The sequence below is a fragment of the Phocoena phocoena genome, chromosome 7 (genome assembly GCF_963924675.1).
Source record: "Phocoena phocoena chromosome 7, mPhoPho1.1, whole genome shotgun sequence".
In the NCBI taxonomy this organism is placed as follows: domain Eukaryota; kingdom Metazoa; phylum Chordata; class Mammalia; order Artiodactyla; family Phocoenidae; genus Phocoena; species Phocoena phocoena.
In genome coordinates this window covers 51,675,585-51,694,714 of record NC_089225.1, presented here as the reverse complement: position 1 = coordinate 51,694,714, position 19,130 = coordinate 51,675,585, and the positions used below count along the sequence as shown (strand labels likewise).

The 19,130-nt window shown below is 39.7% G+C and overlaps 1 protein-coding gene across 2 annotated transcripts in view; it reads right to left on the bottom strand.

The window, feature by feature from the left end:
- Positions 1 to 19,130, bottom strand: part of CERS6 (ceramide synthase 6) — a 321,038-nt gene that overhangs the window by 229,567 nt on the left and 72,341 nt on the right. For both annotated transcript variants that reach the window (XM_065880566.1, XM_065880567.1), the window contains exon 2: positions 3,645 to 3,750. In XM_065880566.1, coding sequence (XP_065736638.1) covers positions 3,645 to 3,750 — 106 coding nt within the window. The remainder of the gene's footprint in view (positions 1 to 3,644; positions 3,751 to 19,130) is intronic.

The following is a 19,130-nucleotide window of genomic DNA, read 5'->3' as shown; positions in this document are numbered from 1 at the left end:
CAACTTTGGCTGCATTTATGTTCAAAACCTGAGGCTTCTGCTTTAATCGTGTAGAAACTTCCAAAAGAATCACCTTGGAAACCAAGAGAATATGATCATTAAAATTAGCTAGAAGCAAATATCCTCCAGAGCAGTCAACCTGCCTGCAAAATCCTTTCATTACCTTTATAGAGAAAATTTCCCCAGTAACCATAATAAACATAAAGCAAGGGAAATAAAATGTCCACTGCAGGATTTCTAAAGGGAGGTATACATTTGGGTAGAAAATTCATTTTTCATGCATTTAGAGTAGTTCACAAGGTAAATACAAATATGTTGTCATCACGTTAAAAAAAAATGAACCTTGTAACTCCCTACACATCAGCTCTTCTAGAGGGGAAAAAGGTGTTTGCTGCAGTAAACTGATATATTAAATAAAAATGCAAGTTTCTTCTTAACATTTTCTTCCTTTACACACTATAGGATATGAGCCCCTTCAGGTTAGAAACTGGCAGTCTAAAATCATCTCACGTCTAGGAATAAACCTACCTAAGGAGAAAAAAGACATGTATGCAGAAAATTATAAGACACTGATGAAAGAAATTAAAGATGATACAAATAGATGGAGAGATATACCATGTTCTTGGATTGGAAGAATCAACATTGTGAAAATGACTCTACTACCCAAAGCAATCTACAGATTCAATGCAATCCCTATCAAACTACCACTGGCATTTTTCACAGAACTAGAACAAAAAAGTTCACAATTTGTATGGAAACACAAAAGACCCCGAATAGCAAAAGCAATCTTGAGAAAGAAAAATGGAGCTGGAGGAATCAGGCTCCCTGACTTCAGACTAAACTACAAAGCTACAGTAATCAAGACAGTATGATACTGGCACAAAAACAGAAATATAGATCAATGGAACAGGATAGAAAACCCAGAGATAAACCCACGCACATATGGTCACCTTATCTTTGATAAAGGAGGCAAGAATATACAGTGGAGAAAAGACAGCCTCTTCAATAAGTGGTGCTGGGAAAACTGGACAGGTACATGTAAAAGTATGAAATTAGAACACTCCCTAACACCATACACAAAAATAAACTCAAAATGGATTAAAGACCTAAATGTAAGGCCAGACACTATCAAATTCTTAGAGGAAAACACAGGCAGAACACTCTATGACATAAATCACAGCAAGATCCTTTTTGACCCACCTCCTAGAGAAATGGAAATAAAAACAAAAATAAACAAATAGGACCTAATGAAACTTAAAAGCTTTTGCACAGCAAAGGAAACCATAAACAAGACCAAAAGAGAACCCTCAGAATGGGAGAAAATATTTGCAAATGAAGCAACAGACAAAGGATTCATCTCCAAACTTTAAAAGCAGCTCATGCAGCTCAATATCAAAAAAACAAACAACCCAATCCAAAAATGGGCAGAAGACCTAAATAGACATTTCTCCAAAGAAGATATACAGACTGCCAACAAACACATGAAAGGATGCTCAACATCACTAATCATTAGAGAAATGCAAATCAAAACTACAATGAGATATCATCTCACACCAGTCAGAATGGCCATCGTCAAAAAATCTACAAACAATAAATGCTGTAGAGGGTGTGGAGAAAACGGAACCCTCTTGCACTGTTGGTGGGGACATAAATTGATACAGCCACTATGGAGAACAGTATGGAGGTTCCTTAAAAAACTAAAAATAGAACTACCATACGACCCAGCAATCCCACTGCTGGGCATATACCCTGAGAAAACCATAATTCAAAAAGAGTCATGTACCACAATGTTCATTGCAGGTCTATTTACAATAGCCAGGACATGGAAGCAACCTAAGTGTCCATCAACAGATGAATGGATAAAGAAGATGTGGCACATATATACAATGGAATATTACTCAGCCATAAAAAGAAACGAAATTGAGGTATTTGTAGTGAGGTGGATGGACCTAGAGTCTGTCATACAGAGTGAAGTAAGTCAGAAAGAGAAAAACAAATACCGTATGCTAACACATATATATGGAATCTAAGAAAAAAAAAAAAAAAGGTCATGAAGAACCTAGGAGCAAGACGGGAATAAAGACACAGACCTACTAGAGAATGGACTTGAGGATATGGGGAGGGGGAAGGGTAAGCTGAGACAAAGTGAGACAGTGGCATGGACATATATACACTACCAAACGTAAAATAGATAGCTAGTGGGAAGCAGCCGCATAGCACAGGGAGATCAGCTCGGTGCTCTGTGACCACCTAGAGGGGTGGGATAGGGAGGGCGGGAGGGAGGGAGACACAAGAGGGAAGAGATACGGAAACATACGTATATGTATAACTGATTCACTTTGTTATAAAGCAGAAACTAACACACCATTGTAAAGCAATTATACTCCAATAAAGATATTTTTTAAAAAAGATGTTAAAACCCCCCAAAAAATAAAAAATAAATAAAATCATCCCACAAAACTAAAATTCCATTTATTCTACTCTTTTTCCTAAAATTCCATTTATTCTACTCTTCTTCCTAGCAGAGATGTTAAGAACACCAGGTGCTTTCTTCCACTTTTCCAGGAAAAATACCATTTTTAAAAGAATAGAGGGGGAAACCCTAGAGAATCCTGGCAGAAACGAAGACCATAAAATAAACAAACATATTTGAATTAATAGTTTTAAGACAAGAGAGAAGCAATACAAAATGTTAGCAATACAAATACCAAAAACGGAATAAAATTTGCTTAACATGGCCAAATCACATCTTAGAAGCCTGAGTAATTCTCCCAGAAAAATGAAAGTGGGAAAAGGAACCATTTCATATACAAACACACGATACTTCTCATAGACTGTTATGCTCCTTTTCTTCTTTCTTGTCCACGAAAGAGTAAGACAAGAGAGAAATATGAGTAAGAATCAGCTTTTTGGATGCTGTGATTTGCTTAATTTTTTATGGCCTTAGCTTGAGGGTTTCTGACTTATGTCTTCCTCCCCTTTTTGTTCTTAAGGAAATACCAGCTGACAGTGGATGGCGATCTTTCCCTCTGTCTTCTCCCTGCCTCCTCTTCCCACTCCTGGTTTGGACTTTAACTCTCACAAGAGCAATCATCTCCTCTCCCGTTTTCTTTACAATGAATCTGTACTTTATAACTCTCCTGACCCTTGCTCCTCATGTCTTCATATTGCAGCTCTTCCCTCCTTCCATTATTCCCTTTTGTTCACCTGCCTGTGTATTACAACTGCTAGAACATATGGACAATGTTATAAGCAAACCGGCACTTTTTCTCACAATACATTAATTATATTCCTCAGCTCTCCCCAAAGTCCCATCCAACTGTTATACATACATACTGCTTCATGTCATGTGAGATTAAGAGGCACAGAATCAGACCAACCACCATCTAATCTAGACTGTGCCTCACAGACAAGCTCCTCACATCACCTTGGGAGTAAACAATCAGGTCTCAAACACACCCACGTGTATTTGGCTTCTACGCTTTTTGGTCTAGTCACGATGCCTGTGTGCTTTCCAAGAGGACACTTTCACACACGAGGCTAGTCAAGTGTTAGTTCTCAAACCCAAGAGAGAAGGAACTGAATGATTTCAGATTGAGAACAGTGGTCATGACAATTCATATCCCAGAAAAGGACAATCATACCTTTGTAATTGCAGTAAAAACCTTTTCCAGAATGGCATTTGGCTGGGCTATTTGTGGTCCATTGGCCTGAATGTTGAGGGCTATGGCACATGGTTTGGCTACAAATCTAAAAAAAAAAAAAGACACAAGTTATTCTCTCTATAGATGTTCTTAATGTCATCAGTTAAACATTACTCAACTGTCCCAATAAAGTGTTGATAGGATTTTATGGGTAGACATTGTCAACGTTCATATCTCAGTAACTTTAAAGCAGATTTAACTTTTTTTTTCCTCCTTTAATCTCGCACCAGTAACAGTAAAAAAAAAAAATCCTTTTAAAATACTGAAACCTCCTGATACTCAAGTTCTAATGAGACTGAACAGATAGAAAGACTATCAAATGACAAATATAAATCTGCATGAGATACATAAACCAAAAAACCATGATTTTGAAATGACAATTTACATTCTTCTTACTAACAAGTCATGTTATATTTTTACTATGAGAAAGTGTTTACTAACCGTCTGATTATACATACAGAAAGTATGCTTTTGATGAACCCTAGTCCAAAAAGTCACCATTTTTGTCTCTATGATCAAAGTATGCTATGTTCAGCCCCAATTCCTTAGGACGTCTTAAAATTCTCTATGCTTATTTGCTTCTTTCTCATAAACAATCGTGAAAGGTGTCAAACAGCACGATGTCCCAGCCAAGCTGAAAAGTCTGAAATGGTTATAAGCATCATCTACACCGTTTTTATTGTAAGCAAATGATTATGTCAAGAAGAACAGGAAGACTTAGCTGCATTTCTGGCCGTGTTTGATGTATGAACGAGGCATGGGAGGAATGCAGGTAGAGGGCATGGGGCCCCAAAAGTATGATGATGTCTCTAAAACTTTTTTAAAAAGAAAAGCATTACAGTTGTTTTAGACTAAATGGTCCAGAAATAAGGTGCGATACATGTTCCTTTCTAGTAGTGACATTTAACTTTTTCTATAAATACAAATAATATAATAACATATGAAAGTATGATCCAAATTAATTTAATGTTGGCCAAAAGCAACTGATAAATATACAAAACGGGGGCTTCCCCAGTGGCGCAGTGGTTAAGAATCCGCCTGCCAATGCAGGGGACACAGGTTCAAGCTCTGGTCCGGGAAGATCCCACATGCCGCGGAGCAACTAAGCCCGTGCGCCACATCTACTGAAGCCCGCGCACCTAGAGCCCATGCTCCACAACAAGAAGCCACCGCAATGAGAAGCCCACGCACCGCAATGAAGAGTAGCCCCCGCTCGCCGCAACTAGAGAAAGCCCATGCGTAACAACAAAGGCCCAATGCAGCCAAAAATAAATAAATAAAAACAAATAAATTAAAAATACATACATACAAAACAGATCATGAGTAATTCTTAGATGAGGCTTCTTTAATAATAATGAATGAGTTAAAGAACAGTAGACAAGGGAGGAATTTTTTTTAAGGGGGACTAATGATGTTTACATACATGGTAACACATAATATCCCACTGGGTGCTATTTCAAGTAAAAGACAAAAAAATGTATTCCAACAGGAGAATGGAGAACTATACGTGCAAGCCCAAACCAGGAAAGATACACACAGAAAATGCAATATAAATCCTGTTTCACTGGGCTCTCTGGGACGAAGTTAGGAAGAATAAACACCCTTTCCTAGTATGTAAATCTAGAAACTGGAATTTTCCTAAACTTTTGCATTCTCAGTTCTTTGTAACATAAAATTTTCTAAAACATGTTACCTATGCCCCTACCTTCTTAAAGAGAGGTGTAGTATTTTTTTAAATAACTTTGGGTCTTCACTGTGAACAGTAATCGTGGAGCTATGGATGTAGCTAGTGGAAAGAAATAAAGTTTGATGGGCAATAAGCAGAAGAATGTGCAGAACTTGTTCCCTCGACAAAGCTTCCTGCTTCATGGTTATCTGCCTCTTCATCATAAGGTATAATGCGGGGTGTGAAAAGACATGAGATCAGCAAAAGTTTTTTTAAAAAGGTAAAAATTAGCTTGGTATAAAAGCCAAAATCAACACTTCCAATGGTTGCCTTCTACTCTTCCCTGTTGGATTTCTCCCCAGCCCTCCCTCGTCTTCCCAATTCCCACAACTTCTGAAACACTGCATTCAAATTCCCTTTCGGAATTTGGCATCATCATCCTTGGAACAACCTCCTGTTCTAGTACATGGTCTGCTTTCTTCTTCTAAAGAGCGAAGAGTCTAAATGCAAAGGCTGATCACGTCATCTCTGAATATGCCATGACAATGCTAGGCATATGCAGGAGACGGTCAAGAAATCTGATCAACTGGCTATCTTCTGTAAATGTGTTTTCACTGTTGCCATCATTGTTGTGAGTACTGTTGACAAGTTAACAGCCTATCGCTCTGTGTCCCACAACAATGCGTGGGCAGACGCTAGGAGAGTCAAGAAATTCACTCAACAGAATCTCTCCAAAACAACTTCCTCACCTTTGCTATCATCTCCCAGTAACATACAAAAGCATTCAAAAAGGTTCTTTTTTTTTTTTAACATCTTTATTGGAGTATAATTGCTTTACAATGGTGTGTTAGTTTCTGCTTTACAACAAAATGAATCAGTTATATATATACATATGTTCCCATATCTCTTCCCTCTTGCGTCTCCCTCCCTCCCACCCTCCCTATCCCACCCCTCCAGGCAGTCACAAAGCACTGAGCTGATGTCCCTGTGCTATGCGGTTCTTTTAGTATGTTATACAATATAAGGTTTTACACCTCACTCCTCCTCTTTTAAACTTCAAACCACTTTTTTGAAACTCTTCTCTAAATTTCCAGCACTAATAACAACAGCATCTTGAAGAAGGCATATCCCTTGGTCATCAAGCTTAAGAAATTTTGATAATCAAAATTATCAAATATATATGATGCCCTGTAAACATATTTTTTAAGCAGTGTCTAAAGGATAGGTGGGAATTATCTCTGCTACTGTCTGGCTACAGAGCCTTAGTTAGCTTCAGAAATTAATCTCTCTGTGCCCTATGTCCTCATATGTAAAAAATTATAATAATTACATAGGTACATAAGTTGTGTGTATATACAAACACACGTATATGTTAAAACACCATGTTACATGGTCTCTTTGTCTAAAATCTTTGACGGGAGCCATGTGTATGGTTTCACACCACAGCATTTACACTCCGTGACTCTCTGGGTCCAGCAACACACTAAGCTTCAGCTACGTTGTGTCAAGCCATGTGCCTTCAACAAGCTCTGAAAGTACCAAGCGAAAAAGAAGAGACCAGAAACCAAGATAGGCAACTGAAAAACACAAGGGTCATCAGGTAGAGTAACCACTTACCTCAGTTTACCCTCACAGTCTGGTTGTCCCAGCATCATTATGAATGGTACCACCTTTACTGACAAAAGCATCCCTGCTTGCTATTCTGCCACAATAATTTAAGTGTTCCCCATTTGGGCAATAAATTGTAGCAAGCCCCGTCATCAAGCCTCAGACCTGGCATAGGTCCACACTGAGTCCACACCAGCAATGCCTTCAGGTTCTGAGCCCATCCACACCTGGCCTTCTCTCAGGACCCAAACCTCCCCAGCTCCCCCATCAATCTCCATGGCCCTATAGGGTGGTGTGCCCACACCTATCACAGGAAGAGTTGCTATGTATATGTGTGTCCCTCTTCCCTGTGCGTGTGGTCTCTTTCATGGAGGCTGGAATGACCTTAATGACACTTCCCATCTCCAGGGGACCCTAACACACAAACCCATTTACTCTCCCTCAACCAGATGAGGCAGGATTATCACCACCCGCACTTTGCAGAGAGGGTCAGAGAGGCAAGTATCCTCTGCCTCCAGGGCAAGGGAAGCAGAGGACAGGATACTTCTTTCCCAGGAAGGTCAGTGTTATCATCAGCTCCCCATCTTAATTTACTGGCCAAGCTAAGTCCCCAGTTCTGAGGATCTGTGGAGCGGGGTGGGGTGTGAGGAATGACAGACAAATTTAACAGAATTTATCTCAATGCAAAGGTTGAAGATTTCTAGAGTTTAAATGGTCCATGATGGGTATGTACAATAAATCAAACCACTTCAATGCTTTGAAGAAGTTACTATGCCATAGAATATTTTTATGAAATGCCTGGCAGACTGTGGGCACTCAAGAAACACCTAATGAATGAATGAACAAATCAGCTAAAATACAATGGCAGGTACCCGTCCTCCTTTTGTCATAGGGGATGTGCATTTTAACACCCTTAAATACCCACATCTACTCAGGGTCCTCATTTGGGACTCAGAGGGTAGGAGACTGACCACTCAAACTCGAGAAGCTGTTTCTATAATTTCCATTGTCCCTATAACGTCATAGCAGCCCTACCAACCTCTCACTAGACACTCTCTTTTCAACGTATCTAGCACAGACAGCCAAACACTTAATTTCCAAGATTTAAAAAACTTCATACTGTACAGCACAGGGAACTCTACCTAATGCACTCTGGTAACCTAAATGGGAGAGAAGTACAAAAGGGAGGGGATATCTGTATTCGTATGGCTGATTCGTTCTGTTGTGCAGTGGAGGGTAACACGGCATTGCAAAGCAACCATACTCCAATAAAAATTAATAAAAAAAAATTTCACGAGAGAGGCAGAAAACATTCATTTCAAATCCCAAATGAGTGAAGAAAGAAGATATAATTTTTATCTTCCTAAAAGTATTATATGATATATATACATAATATATGATATATATCTTATGTAAGATTATATGAAAATAAAAATTTTATTTGTTTATTCTCCAAAGAATTTGCGTATCACTGCTGGCATTTTTTTTTTTTTAAAGAGAGCATATTAGACACCAAATAAAACTCATGACAAAACTACTGTAATTTTAACACCTACTGTCATGGTCCATTAGAGAAATGCTGGATTTTTTTTTTCTCCAGTGCTGGCTCTAACAGAAGTAAGGTCACAAAAACTGTCTTTCACAAGGGTTGTTGTAGGAGAGAGAGAAACAGAATGAGATAGACAGAGGGTGGGGTAGAGTACCTACAAATATAATAGTTGAAAGGGAATATGTACTTTTGAGCTTTGATGATTGCCTCTACCAGGAAATGTTCACCTAATTACTTTTTTAATCAAAGGCAGTAACACCATCTTCAAAAGATCAAACATCTATGAAGTACTAACATATAGTATAACATATTTGAAAGTAAATATAATAAGGATGTAAGCTTTGAAAAATACTAGTCTCAATGTAAAAGCAGAGAAAACACCTAAGACATTCCTACTTTTTAGTTCTACTTAACATCATGTATTTGTATTATAAACATGAATTGAATGTCTCTACACAGAGCACCAAGGTAAGCTCTGGGCTGTGGTGTGCTTAAAGGTATACACAAAACATGAAGTGATTCTTGCACTCAAACACCTTTACACTATGGAAAAAGAGAGTGATCAAAAAAAAAATTGTTTACAGGGTACACGTCAGTTCTAATCACTTAATACTATGTAATCATCTTCAGTGGGGAGCATGGCCAGAGACTTAGTCCTTCCTGACTCCAGCATTTCCTACACTTTTCAAAGTAGCTGGATGGCTGTGGTGGTGGACACACAGACCTACATATGTGATAAAAACTGTACAGAATTAAATCACACGCACACAATGTACAACTGGGGAAATCTGTGTAAGCTTAACAGATTGTATCAATGTCAATATCCTGCTAGTGATGTCATACTATAGTTTTACAAAAGGTTACCATTGGGGGAAAGTAGGGAAGGGACCATGAGCTCTCAGTGTATTCTTTCTTACAACTGCATGTGAATCTACTGCTATCGCAGGAAAGATACTGATTAAAAAATACTTAAAAGAAGCATTCTGGTTTTGACATGGAGAAATGAGCTCCCAATAAATCGATTTTTCATCCTTAAAAACTCTGCAAAATCCCAAGCCCCTAAAAACAAACTCTGCCAAGCCCCTAAAAACAAAACCAAACTACTTGAGGGCTCTGGAGATGGAATAAAAGCAAGCAGACTTTGGAGGGGAGTAAAAAGCTGGAGCAGGAAACCAGCAGAGAACAAGCTCCCATTTACTTATTTATATATTTAGTTTGTAGCTCAACTCTGAGATCAATCACAGCAGCAGATAAAGCTTTGACAGGAAAACACACTCTCTTGTCTAGCTGCAGGGACCAGGAAAGGAGCCTGGGGAAATCAGATAGTGGCTAGAGAACCACAAAAGAAAAAAGCCAACCTCTAATTCTGCATATAAATGAAGTTATGGCTGACCTCAAACCACATATGTACAAGGTAAACTGAGAGCAGGTAGGAGCTGAGGTTTAAAGAACTGAATGGAGATTAAAGCCATGGTCCACTGCAGGCCTGACAGGCTACAATTTGAATCTAACTGAGTAAATTGCTTGTTAACACAAGACATCTCAACACTCTTCAGAGCAATGCAAAAAAATCCCGAATCTCTACAACATAACTCTCACAATGTCCAGGATACAATCTAACATGTTGACAGAGAGCAAGGAAAATATGGCCCAATTTTAGGGGTAAAGACATGCAAAGACATCCAGTGAACCTGAAGATAGGGCAATGGAAATAATGCAATCTGAGAAAGAGAAAGAAAAAAATGACAAAATAAAGAAACACACACTGTGGAACAATTTCAAAAAGGCTAACATATGGGTAACTGGAGTTCCAGGAAAAAAGGAGGCAGACTGGGGAAGAAGAAGAAAATATTAGTAATAGAAATAATAGTCTATAACTTCCCAAGTCTGATAAAAGACATAAATATACAGATTTAAGAAGCTCAAGAATCCCCAAAATAGATAAGTTCCAAAAAAAGGAAAATCTAGACAAAATCACAGTCAAACTGATGGAAATCAAAGATAAAGAGAAAATATTTAAAGTCACCGACAAAATGGCACATTATACACAGGGAACAATAATTTGAAAAACAAAGGACTTCTTATCAGACATCACAGGTTCAAGGACAGTGAAACAACACCTTTAAAGTACTGGTAGCAAAATCAAAACCAAAAAACTGTCACGCCAAAATTCTATGTCCAGCAAAATTTTTCTTCAAAGAATGAAGGTGACAGGAAAACAAAGGGAATTTGTCTACCACCAGACCCCCCACTTCAATAATACTACAGAGAGTTCTTTAGGCTGAAAGGAAGCAAAATCAGAGGGAAGCTTAGATCTCAGAAAAAAATGAAGAACATCAGAAATGGCAATATATTGATAAATAAAAAGTACTTGGAAGGTCTCTGAAATTAATCACAACCAATTAATAACAGATTAAATACTTAAACCCAATTATGAGAAATAACATATGTCCCACCCGAGACTGTGCTGGAAAGAAACCTAAGTATGAACAAGTGAACGTCCAAGAAAAAAGAAATGAACAGGGGGTGACTGATTCAATTCATTGCTTGACCACCAGCACCTCCACAGGCTCCAACATTCACCAGTTATGGGTGTGCCATGGCTACAGTCACAGAAAGTATTACAAACGTTAAACTTACGAGAACAGTATAGATTAGATATTGAAAGCTACGTGGGTGCATGTTTAGATACACATGGGTGCATGTGCCTGGGAGAGTAGGCGTATGTGTGGGACTGTGTATTCTACAATTCTAAGATAAAGCTGCTTCCACATTTAGTGGAAAGATGGCCAGGATGGAGACAGGAGACTGATATTCATTGATAGTTATTAAGTGTCAAGTGCTTTGCAATGTTTTATTCTTTTTTTTTTTTTTTTAGTCCAACAACAACTCTTTGAAGTAAATTTTAGTCCCATTTTACAGAAATATAAGCTAAATCTCAAAGAAGTTAAAGGATCTCCTCAAGATCTTAACACTTAAATAGTTTAGATAAGATTTAGGCCTGGTCAATCCTAACATAATCTATTAATAAAAACAACATTTTCTCCTTTTCCTAAAATAATAAAACTTGATTTAAAAGGCACTGTTAAAATAATGTGATATAGTCATACACCTTCACTCAGAAATCTCACTTTTAGGTATTTATCTAGGGAAATCTGTCAAACAGAAAAAAAAGCCATAAATGGAAAGATTTTCACGCACCATCATTTTATAATAGGGAAAATGGTAAACAGCTTAATGATTCACTAACAAATGACTCACTGAGTACCTATGATGAGTCAGCCCTGCTTTAAGTGTTGGGGATGCAGCAGTGCACAAAATTCCCTGCTTTTATGGAGTTTACGTTCCAGTGGGGAAGAAGAGAGATGAAAAATAAAGTGATGCATGTGATGTAAGATAGTGAAAAGTACTACAGAGAAAAAGAAAGCCTGCTAAGAAGGATGAAGTGGGGTTGCAATTTTCAACGGACTGGTCAGGGAAGGCTCCTGAGAAAGTGAGCAGATTCCTAAGAAGGTAAGGAAATCAAGTAGGAAGGGAAGTGGAGGAAGAACATTCTGGAAGGAACAGCAGCTAAGAGCAAACGCCCTGAGAAAGGAGTATGCCTGAGATGTTGAAGACACAACCAGAGGGCCAATGAGGCTAGAGCAGAGTTAGGAAGAACGAGAAGAGAAAGGTGGGGTCGGAGCAGCAAGGCAGCCACATCTTCGTACCTCGTGCACTACATGAAGGACTTCGGTTTTTACCATGAGTGAGGCAGGAAGCCACTGCAGGACTCTGAGAAGAAAACCTAAATGAGTGATTTATGTTTAAACAGAATCACTGGCTCCTCTCTTGAGAACTGACTAAAGGGGAGCGAGAATGGGAGCAGCCAGGCCAACTGGGGGGTTGCTCCAGTTATCCTGGTGAGAGACGACAGTGGCCCAAAGGGAGTGGTGGCAAAAGAGGTGGTGAGCTGTGGTCAAGTCCTCAAACTATCTTGAATGCTGGGCTCACAGCATGCACTGGATTGAACGTGGGATGAGATGGGAAGAGAGGAATAAAGGATGCCGACAGGTCTTTGCCCTGAGCCCTTGGAAGGACAGAGTTAGTCTGGGGCTAGTAAGTGTGAGGTTAAGCTTATAAGCTATTAGGCTTATACGTGGAGATGCTAAGTAGGCAGTTGGATAGAGTAGTCTGGGGTTCAGGAGAGGTTTGGGCTAGAGATACAAATTTGGTGTCATCAACCTACAGATGCCACATAAAACCATAAGACTAATGAAATCATCTGGGCAGTGAGAATAAATAAATATTTCATACCCTTCGGGCTGATAATGCGACATATAGCCGAGGATTTGGAGAACACGAATGCCAGAGAGAAAAAGATGGCGGAAACAGGGGTCGGAGAGGAGAGAGGCTGGAAGATACTATGCTTCTGGTTTTGAAGGTGGAGGAAAGGCTACGAGCCAAGGAATGCAGGTGGCTTCCAGATGCTGGAAAAGCCATGTTAATTTTAAAAAGTGATAAGTAAAAAAAAAAAACCTGATATCAAAACACTGTACCATTATCACTGTACCATTTGCCAAAAAATTTTAAATTTTGATAAATTCCAATACTGGCAAAAGTAAGAAGAAACAGGTACTCTGGTAAACTCTTGGTGGGTGTCTAAACTGGTGCAATCTTTGAAAGGCAATTTACCAGTATTTAGCAAATTGTTGAACTGCCTAAGCCCTTGTGAGCATTACTAGTTATATTTCTCCTAGAAATTTACCCTCCAGATATACTGGCATTTTTTAAAATAAAGTTGATTGCGGTACTGCTTAAAATAACAAAAAAGACAGGAAACAGATATTTATTAGAAGGAGCCCTATGAAATATGGCACATCCGTACAATGGAATTCCATAAGACAAAATGAGGTAGATGTGTTATGCTTCAAGACATAATAGTCAATGCAGAAGGCAACATACAGCACAACAAGTATAATATCTCATTTGTGTACTTAAAAACAACACTTTTTTCAGGAAGAGCAGTGAGAAATCGTTAACAGTGATAATTTTGGGGGGTTAGGAAGCTTAATTTGCATTTTATACTTTTCTGTATTATTTAAGTTTGGACATATGTATGCTTTATATTTATTTTAAAGGTAAACAACCTTTACATGTGTTCACTGAATATTTAATAACATGGAAAAAAGCTCAGAAACAAGAGGTACAATAATGTTTATATGCTGACTACTTATCTCTACATATAAATTTCTAACACATAAAAGAAGTTGAAGATAGGCTATTGCCAGATAATAGGATTGTGGCTTACTTTAACATTCTTTTTTATGCTTTCTTATGGTTTTCAACATCTTAAAATGAGGATGCAAACTTTTAACACCAAAAATAAAAAATAAACAGCTTTAAAAATAGAGATGAACTGAATGGTCTCTATGCCAGGTAAGACTCAAAACCTCAGTGACACCAAAACTGGACATGGAAAGCCCTACGACAGCCGCAATTCAGCTAATTCCATGGACCTCTTGAAGCAAAGGACTCCGCTGTGACTGAGACAAGGGAGAGAACAGTATGTAGAATAAAAATAAAATGCCATTTCAGTACCTTGTCAAGTAGAGAAAAGGATGAAGTTCAATGGCACACCAGAAGATATGAAATGGCATGAAATCACTTCAAGAAAAATGTTACCAACATTAACTAAATACTCCAAGAGAGTTCTGAGATGCCTCCAGAAAATAATTGCTTCTGCCTGTGCCTGGAAATGCCACAGACCTTCTCTATTCCTTCATCTATATAATGAAAATCATAATTACACTCTCTTCATGTCGGGAAATATTTCTAAATCACTGGCATCTTGAGACTAACTGGAAAGGGACAGAGATAGGGGGAGATGGCATGCAGAGCAGCAGGCAGGCAGAAGACAATTCTCTCCTTGGGAAAAAATATGAATTTGTTTCTAGGTAGAGTAGAAAGGAAAATTCCTTTCGAGCAAACCCATATCCGAAGTGAATCTGCTCTGAGCTTGGAATGTTGGAAAGCTCTTTAACATTTCTGAACCCTAGTTACCACATTTTAAAAATGGAGCCAATAAAACCTACTTTGCAGAATGTGTGTGAAGACTGACAGTATTCAACATTTGGAAAATATTCAATAAGTGCTGGCTAGTCTTAAATTCTCACTACAAGAAGCATACATTTCACACATTAGGAGGACTTCTCGTCTGTGCTGCTCAGTAAGCTGTAGTGGGAAACTTATGGGAAAAACACAAGGATGGCAAAAATTCATGAAAGACCCAGAAAAGTTAAGAGCTTACTATGTCACCTGGTCCAGCCTCCTTTTTCCAAGCCAAACTTTCTCTCTAGAGAGATCATTCAAAAACTTCCTTCAAGCATGAAACCTCCCTGTACATTTCTTTGCAATTTCCTGTGAATCTATAATTATTTCAAAATAAAAAGTAGAAAAAAAAATCTTCCCTTGGTATCCTAGTTTAGTTTTTCATCACGTTTGACTCAAAATGTTCTTCCCACATCATTCTTTTGAGCTGAAATATAAACCCATTTCCTCTTTTCTCAGCCCTCTGGAGAAATGGTACAGTCAATAACCTCCTCAAATATTTGAAAACACTGATGAAGTCATCCTGCATTCTTCTCTCCTCAAGAATAAACAGTGCAGATCCCACAAACCCTTCCTCATCCATCTTTTTCTGTCCTCACTTTAAATTTTTATTTTTTAGCATTTTAAGGGTTCTTTTCTGAATCTAACTGTATTCTTTTCTCTAAGGGTGTAGAAGAGACCCTTAGACAATGGCTGTTTTTATTAATAAATAATCATGGGAGAGACTTTGCTGTTGTTGTTGTTATTGTTAAAAAAAAATTCACAAGAGGCTTTCCAAAAATTACAGCTAAATCAGGAACAGCTGTAGTAAAAGGGACCCCTCAGTCTAGCCTACTCCGATCTCATCAGAGGTACAGATCAGAGACTAGAAAGGCTGAGTGTCATCAGCTGAGAGCTGATTTTTTTTAACATCTTTATTGGAGTATAATTGTTTTACAATGGTGTGTTAGTTTCTGCTGTATAATAACAAAGTGAATCAGCTGTACATGTACATATATCCCCATATCTCCTCCCTCTTGCATCTCCCGCCCACCCTCCCTATCCCACCCCAAGAAGTGAGATTCTTGGAAAGCCCAAGTTGACTTGAAAAATGTCAAAATTGTCTCCGCTTGCTATACATTTCCAGGATTCTGAAAAAATAAACAAAAACTCTGGACTTCGGATATTTCACCATGAGTTCAACTATTCGAGAAACATACAATCTAGCCATTAAAGGTGAAGTTCATAAAATTCAAAGAAATCGTGTCTTTCTCTTAAACAAAGGAAAATATACCCCTGCATTTTGCATAAAATAAGATGCAAAAGGCATTTAAGATATTTATTAGAAGAAAAACTATACAGCATATATTTGTATACGAAAATACCTTGTAGTCAGGAAAGTCTTTAAGACATTATCACAGCATTATAATGCTTATAAAATTACCATAATGGTCAGTGAATCGCTGGGGAATACTGTACATGTATGAGGAAGGTTTTATTTGCAATCTGCTTTCCTTTGCACACTGAAAATGATGCCATCCGGACCTCTCATTGAGGGAATACAACGGTGCCCTCATAGCATTTGTCACTGTCAGCTATGCCTCTTTAACTTACCGAGTGCGATTTCGGCAACTCCATCTCTTACTGCTGCTTCCAGCACATAGAACAAATCAAGAGCCCTGCCAGAGTGCTTCAGAATTCCCTCTGACTGTACCCCTCGGCACTGTTACAGACACCTTCCTTGTCACTGTCCTCATCCTCGCTCTGTGACAGGGTCTAGGCATCCCTTATCACTCATCTTCCTCAGATGACCAGCCAAGGAGACCACAGGTGCAAGAAGCAAGTCTTCAAGGTCTGCTGACAGATTGTCTTACAGGACCTTGTTACTGGTAGATTTGTCTCGAAATCGGCCCTAAAGCTAAACGTTAGGTCTGGGAGAGTTCCATGCCTTCCTGTAACGCATTAATCCTTTAATTCCTTACATTTGCCGGGTGCCTTGCAATTCACCAAGTGCTTTCACACTTTCCTCTCAGTCAATCTTCAAAGTATCTCCGAGGGATATGCAAGCAGATTTTCTTATCACTGTTTTACAAAAGAGGAGTTCAGTGTTTCAGTGACTTGAACTAAAACTTAAGGGGTAAAGGTGCATGCAATATAGACCCCTCTTACTCTACTCAAGAGCTGCACTCTCTAATATTTCTGTCTTTAGTTGGTTACACATGCTCACGGGTCTGTGAACATTTCCTTTGGCCCAGATATCAGAATCACAAGGACTGTCCACTGGTGCCTCAAAACCACAAGATCTGATCATCAACGAACCATGCCTGGTTTTATTTTACCCCTGGTCTACCGCTGAAGACTTCTGGGTGTGTGTGAAGGTAACGAAGACAGTGCCCTTGAGCCTAAGGGTGAATTACCAGTCATACAACGACTTTCAAAACAGAATTTCAAAACAGAGTGAGCAGTTCAGGAAGGAGAGTTTCATAAAGGTTTTCATTTGAGGTCATGATCTACCAATATGCCAGAATTCCCCCCAGAAGAATTCGACAGCCTAACACCAATTTTAACACCAACTACCTATCATGTGCCTGTTTCACCAGCAAAGAAGACTGTAAAAAACAGACTGGACGCCACCCATCACACACTGACAGGAAGGGAGAAAGCTGACTTGACACCAGCAAAATCAGTTTTGTCTAAAAAATGGTAGAAGTTGAATGATAATATACGTAGTGCATTGATCACAGTACCAGGTCAGAGCAGGTCCTCTGTGACTGGTCATCAGCCCCCAAAAGCCCCCACCCCAATGTCACTCAAAGACTCCTATGGCCTCAGCAAACTCCTTCCCATAGAGATCAAGCCTAATGACAGCACTGCAGTATTTACTTGATCATCATGATAGTTTACTTTCATCCAAGGCTTCATACTTTTCCTAAGTATTCTTACTCTCCTAACTTCACCTGACTCCGTAATTAGCATTAATAAAGATTTATAGGTGAGGGGCTTCCCTGGTGGTGCAGTGGTTAAGGATCCGCCTGCCAATGAAGGGGACACGGGTTCAAGCCCTCGTCCGGGAAGATCCCACATGCTGCGGAGCAACTAAGCCCGAGCGCCGCAACTACTGAGCCTACACTCTAGAGCCCACGAGCCACAACTACTGAGCCCATGCTCTAAAGCCCATGAGCCACAACTACTGAGCCTGCGTGCCACAACTATTGAAGCCCACGTGTCTAGAGCCCGTGCTCCACAACAAGAGGAGCCGTGATGAGAAGCCTGCGCACTGCAACGAAGAGTAGCCCCCACTCACCACAACTAGAGAAAGCCCACACGCAGCAACGAAGACCCAACGCAGCCAAAAATAAATTAATTAAATAAATTTATTTTTTAAAAAAGATTCATAGGTGAGCAAACAGAGGCCCAGAAACAATGTTATCCCCAAACCTAGGGGCAAATCGGACTCTAGGATAGACAGCTTCTCTCAGTCGGCTGCCTTTTCCTATTCCTTTCTCATATTTAACATGCTGTCCCAGGATGGAATTGTGTGGGAGGAATGTGAACCTAACAAATTTGTCTGCAAATCCCTCAAGTTCTGCTAGGACTTCTGCCTGACGCCCCCATGTCAGCAGTGGGCCGTGTGTGTTCACACCACGCTTCAGCACAGCTTAGGAGTTCTCTCTGAGAGAGTGTGCGTCCACGAGGATCTAGTCAGGAAAACAGAAACTGAAAGTTATTCTGACAGAGAGAATTTAATGCAAGGAATGAGTTAAATTGGTATAGGAGAACTGAAAGACACAAAGGCGACCCTGAGAGGTCACAGAGGAAGAAGAGCAGCCAACAGCCCTAGGGAAAGAGGGGAGAGTGGAGATGAGGGCGGGACCTCCAAAAAGCTGGACCCAGAGCCCTAAGGAGGGGGCAGTCCCCACTTGGGATGATGCCGCTGAGGGGGATGTAACACAGCTGCTTCTAGGCGGGGGCCGAGGGTGAGGGTGGGTAAATAAGAAACCGGAATCAATTGCTGAAAATAAACCACCTCTCCTGGGTGAAGAACTGCTGCTGAGGTAACACTTGCAAGAGAGTAAGTAAAGAGGATAAGTAGGTCTGGTCTCCCTCCTCCAACCTCTCTCCTCCAGCCGTGCAGGCCCCTCTAATGTCCCATATTGGCAGAAACTACAGGGAAAGAGCTAGCAAAGGAGAAATGTGGTTTTTAGAGCCTCAGTCCCAAGCCACAGTCCAAATTAGAAGTGTGGGTTTACAGCTGAGAGATGGTGGTTCGATAATCAGCACAGAGTGTTCTCACTTGTTCAAAATCTTTAGCCTGAGGATGTTCCTGCCAAATGGTCATCTACCGCCATTTGATTTTTGTAGCACAGCTGATATGAGTTTGTTGGTGGCCGCTGGATAAGAAACTAAAGAGATTCTGACTGGCCAGGACACTTATTTTCTCCCTCTCCCACTCAGAGCCCTCTACTGTCATGCCACTGTACACGATGTGGGAACACCTGCATTCCAAAGAATCTGCTGTTTATATTAGGAAGCC